General features: G+C 35.3%; 1 protein-coding gene and 1 long non-coding RNA gene across 3 annotated transcripts in view; both read right to left on the reverse strand.

The window, feature by feature from the left end:
- Positions 1 to 942: 942 nt before the first annotated feature.
- The window catches only part of ETNK1 (ethanolamine kinase 1), a 49,044-nt gene continuing 44,816 nt past the window's right edge, over positions 943 to 5,170 (reverse strand). For both annotated transcript variants that reach the window (XM_019515647.1, XM_019515648.1), the window contains 2 exons: positions 3,073 to 3,146; positions 943 to 1,861 (listed from right to left, as the gene is read on the reverse strand). In XM_019515647.1, coding sequence (XP_019371192.1) covers positions 1,789 to 1,861; positions 3,073 to 3,146 — 147 coding nt within the window. In that variant the 3' untranslated portion in view covers positions 943 to 1,788. The remainder of the gene's footprint in view (positions 1,862 to 3,072; positions 3,147 to 5,170) is intronic.
- Positions 3,739 to 5,170, reverse strand: part of LOC109296294 — a 2,864-nt gene continuing 1,432 nt past the window's right edge. Inside the window, exon 2 of the long non-coding RNA XR_002096948.1 lies at positions 3,739 to 4,981. This is a non-coding gene — a long non-coding RNA (uncharacterized LOC109296294). The remainder of the gene's footprint in view (positions 4,982 to 5,170) is intronic.

Below are 5,170 nucleotides of genomic sequence, written 5' to 3' on the forward strand. Positions count from 1 at the left end.
TTTTTTTTTTTTTTTTTTTTTTTTTTTAATAATTACTAACAAAAATGTTAAATCACTCAAAATTTTTTTTTACCCATTTATTTTGCTGTTTTAAGAATGTGATTGTTGGAAATACAAGATTGGGACTAGTCACTACTGAATACAAAACTTAAGAAATGACTTGCTTTTGTAAAACAACAAAATTACATTCACAACTGTTTTTAAGGTGAAAGCGTTTCATCCACATTGATTGCTTTAAGCATCCTGGTACAATCCAAGCTTTTGTCAAGCTTGTGTGTAAATGACACTGTACTACAAAGCAATTTGAATAAATATCTTTGCTGGAGTCTGTGCATCAGGCTCCCCATATCTATTCTTAAGGTAAGTTTGTGTTTGCATATATTGTATATGCGCACACTCGGACTTTGTACACGTGGGCACTTAAGTGACCAAAGTGCAAAGTTTTCAGAGGAATAATTGGAGTTGTCTAGGTGGCTGCTCAACTCCACACAGCAATTTAAGATTTAAAGCCTCCTTTCCACCTGCACAGTGTTACTAAGCAAATGTTTTCAATTCATATTTTGTAATTCAGACCATTCTTGGTATTGCAGCTCTTTAAAAAGTTTTATGATCAAAGCCTCATTTGTTCAAACCTCATACATTTGGAGAAAGTTCTCTGAATGTGAGAATGTACTAGTAAAATTTCTGTTATTATTTGGTAGGAAAATGAGAACATGTAAGAGAATCTACAACTACTAGACTAAGTATTAAAACCCCCCCAGAAGTAGAGGGTAGAAAGAAGTGAAAAAAGAAAGATTAAAATGATATATAGATTGTAAACTTAAGTGGCAATTATTGTTTTGCTCCCAAGTGCAACAGGATTTCCATTCACTAAGCTTTAGATCACGAGTCCATCCTGTTGGCTGCTATTGCAATGTTAAAATATACACATAGTCCAGAACATAGTGTTCAAACAGTTTTGAAAAACTTTTTTTAATGGGAAGGAATAACTTGAGATGTTAAAATAGTGGTCTTTTTTTTTTAAAAAAAATGTACATTTACCAAAACAAGAAATCCTTCCACCTTAGTCAGTTTGGTACACTTCCTGTTAGACACTGTGCGATGGTACATATTCCTGAATAATCAGAGGGTCACAAAACCTTCACAGTTCTACAGAGTAGTACACTAAGCAGAAGGGGGGAGGGAAATCAAAATATTGGCATTTATCCATCACAACAGACAGGGAAACCTCTTTATAAAAAGTACCATGATGTGGAAAGCTGCTTTTTATCTTCCTCTTCCTTCCCCTAATTACTGTGTACTACCATTCACATACTTTTTGTATACAGTTCAAAGATTAAAAGTTTTCTGACCATGTACAGTTTAATATAAGTTAACGTTACTTTAATAAAATAAATGCTAAAAACAAATCCTTTGGAACAATTTCACTGTCTCCACTCAACTCTTACAGAAAGTGATGAAAGCAGCAATGGAATCATGTTAAACTCATAATAAATAATTCACATACAACCTGTTAAATTACAAAAGAAAGGATTACCTTGCCATCTCTACAAACTTTTTATAGATTTAGCAAATTTCTAATCCATTTTACATCAACAGCAGTAGGTATGCTCTTCATTAGATTTAACATTAAAAGACTGTTTTAGAGGCATCATTTGTAAAGCAAAACAACCAAGTGAACATTATAGTACTTTAACAAATGTTTAGCTTTTTCCAGTATCTGTTCTCAGAAAAAAAAAAAAGTAGTTATTCTCTAGGATTGCTTCTTCATTTTAAGTTCCTTCTTCATTACTCAGGAAGTTTTAATGCTGTGACCTCTGGCTTCATTTTGAAATACTGGTTAAAACGAACTATTGCATACCTATTCAAAAAGTAAAATTGAAAGAGTTAGGAAGACCTGAGAATTCTTAAAAAGTCCAACTGCTTATGCCAAGAGTCTCAAAACCTCATTGGATAATTTCCCATTATTCTGAAGTCCTAGGAAGTGGTGCTTATTTATTTAGCATACTGTGCCATCTAGTGGTTACTGTCTAGAAAACTTTGAATTTTGAGAATCTTATGACAGCCTGATTCACTAGTTCAACAAGTTGCAAACACTACGTTCAAGTAAAATAAAACACTGAAATCAGCTTATTTGTTTAGTAACCACAAGGCTCAGATTACTAATTTATGTTTGTGTTAAAGTGGCATCTTAGTTTAAGTAAAAGAGTTTTCAGAACAGACACACTTTTGTCTTAATAAACAATGTCTTTCCCTCCAAAAAGCAAGGACACTGATGTTTTATTACCTCAACCCCACAACATCAGCCATTATCTGGGTAAGGCACTAAATCCTGTGAAGGATCATTGAGGAAAGCATTTAGATTATGTCTGTGGAACACCCCTTGCCATGTGAAGGTCAGGAAGCCCTTGCTCAGGGCACATAACTCTTAAGTCTCAGACCTAATGGGAGCCATTTTCAGCTCCAATATGGACACGATATCACTGGGACCAAGTCACTCAGCTTCTGTGACACTACCACTCCAATTCAGAAATTTGCCCATCTAAAAGCTCAGTCTGTGAAACTTAAACCATCAATATTTATGAAGCATTTATGAAGTTTTCGAATGCAAGACATCCTCAGGTCTCTGATCACAGGAAACAATGTCTTGCATTCAAAAGCTTGTTTGACTTTATTCCAACTACACAGTTGGTCCAATAAAAGATAATCACCCTAAGAAATCCTTGCCCCTCTCATAACTTCTGGACCATCATGGTGACACTCTTACACTGCTATAAAGTACTCTGACATATTTTCACAGATATAGGTCATGTTTTAAAATAAAAAGGTTTTAAGACATCACAGGGTGAACTTCTCACATTTTTTGTCAATGGAATTTATCTGGGCATCCTGTTTGCCTTGAAATAATCTCACTATACACATAAGAAATTGTGTGTACAGGTATTTCTTTAAAAAAATCCTGCTTGAAAAATGTTAACAAAACTAAAATAAAACTTACTCAGGCAATCTTGAGAGTCAGAAATTTGCCTGAGGAAAATAAATTAATCATTTATAGATAGTATAGTCACTTACCCTAGAAAATCAAAGTCAATGGTAGAATATTTGGCTTGAATTAAAGCCCAAAGTCCCCAAAAGAAATGAGAAGCCTAAAGGGAAAAATTATTGGTGAAGGATTAATAAGCTTAACATTCAAGTAATGAGTAACATGGTTTGTCTGTAGAAGAATTCTGCAATTACCAAGAGCAAAAAGCCATAGTTTTACAAAGAGAAATTTTGTTCAGGCAAATCTTCCTTAAGCAGAAATACCAGAAGTGTTACAAATGCCAATAATGGTAGTCAACTTCATAGAAATAATTCCTCGTCTGGGATCAGTTTTTCTAGAAAGAGTTCTTTCAATAATATTGTAGTAGAATATGAGCCACAGGTCATTTATTATAGTTTCATTAAAGGAAGTGAAGGATGTGTAGCAATGGATCACTTATTTACATACTTGTTTGATTGTGTTACCTTGACAGTTACATGCTTTACTTTATATTACCAAGAATAAAACCAAATAAAAATCTCATTAGATTTAGATAAGCATTATCTGTAACATCACCATTCAAAAACACTCAGCATTTACAGAAGTTTCACATCTTTTCTGACATTACTTCCCTTTCCCAGTGCAGACCAATTTGTAGGCAGTATCATATTGAAGCTTTGGATTATATGAATTGTATGATTGTTAATGTGGGGTTATTTTTTTTTTTTAAATACATTTTGGACTTATATATGGGGGTTGAGTTTGATAATCTCCTTGTGAAAGATGCATTTGTGTTTTGGACCACCCATGCTGCATATCATGCTTCAGACTTTTATTTATGTTTTGTAAATAAGTGCTTACAATAATGACCCAAGTCATTTCCCAAAGCATTCATATACTTCTAGTATTCCACTCAAGTCTCTTTATAGATCTGAACAGTGTGAGCACTTGAAAGACATTTCAAAGTACAGGCATATTAAATGTGCATCTCTCTCATGAACCATTTGTTTCAGTTTTGATCATCGTGTAGCAGTAGCACTTTGGAGCTTTTACACCGATCCTCATTAATTCTAGTTCCTGTTTTTCCTAATATAACCCTGCACTAAGTTTAACTACATTAAAGGAGCCCCCAGTTCCTGTGGTTTACAGTATTTGTACATGTGTGGTCTGAAGATACATCTTGAGCAGTTATGTAAACAAAGCCCTATCCTGTTAGGCATTAATACAACCAAAGTTTAGAACTCATGAAACAGTGCTACACATTTTGAAACAAACCATTAACTTAAACTAGAAAAAGTAGATTTGCAGCTAATGCAAGTAAATGGACAGCTGAATGAAATAACCACAGCTGGTAAAAAGGCTTTTAACAATAAACAAGCAACAAATACTGCAATACTATCTAGAATAAGAGCTTGTTTAGTGGGCCATCTTCCTGAAAAGCAAACCAAACCCCACTAGCTTTCTGCCAGAAGATTGGAGGAAACTGGAGATTAGTCAAGTCTATCTGGACGAAGAAGTTAGCAGGAGCACTGAATAATTCTCTCCAGATGCAGTTGACAAGGCGATACTTGCTGCCCAGATGTTTACTTCCCTGGGCATAAATCTTTATTACCATTACCTTTGTAAAAACTTTAATCTGGGCAAGGAACAACTGCCATGAAACTTCATACTGATCTCCTGCAAAGTAGGATCAAACCTGATTAGTGCTTGGTAAACTGGGTGTATTAAAGATATAAAGCTGTAACAAGTGTCATTGGGAAGTCAGCCCTTCCTCAACCACTGCTCCAGCACTGTAAAAGTTACAGTTTTTCAAGTGAGAATGGATAGGAAAGGAGGATGGTGGAAGGGCATTCTAAGAAGGTGCAACTTCCACCTCTTTACTGTGTACTAAGACAGGCATGCCCTCTGCGTAGTCTTCAAAGTATATCTGAAGGGAAAAAATGTATTACTCCCTCTATGCTAACAGGAACAGGATGCGTTTCAATACGGACATGTGCAGGGTGCTGCACTTAGGCAGTAGGAACCAGCAGCACACTTACACAATGGGGAACTCCCTACTTGAGAGCACAGAGGCAGAAAGAGATCTTGGAGTCATTATTGACTCCAAGATGAACATGGGCCGACAATGCGAGGTCATGGTTGGCAGGG

This window comes from Gavialis gangeticus, unplaced genomic scaffold, assembly GCF_001723915.1.
Source record: "Gavialis gangeticus isolate Ggan-Ray unplaced genomic scaffold, GavGan_comp1, whole genome shotgun sequence".
Taxonomy (NCBI): domain Eukaryota; kingdom Metazoa; phylum Chordata; order Crocodylia; family Gavialidae; genus Gavialis; species Gavialis gangeticus.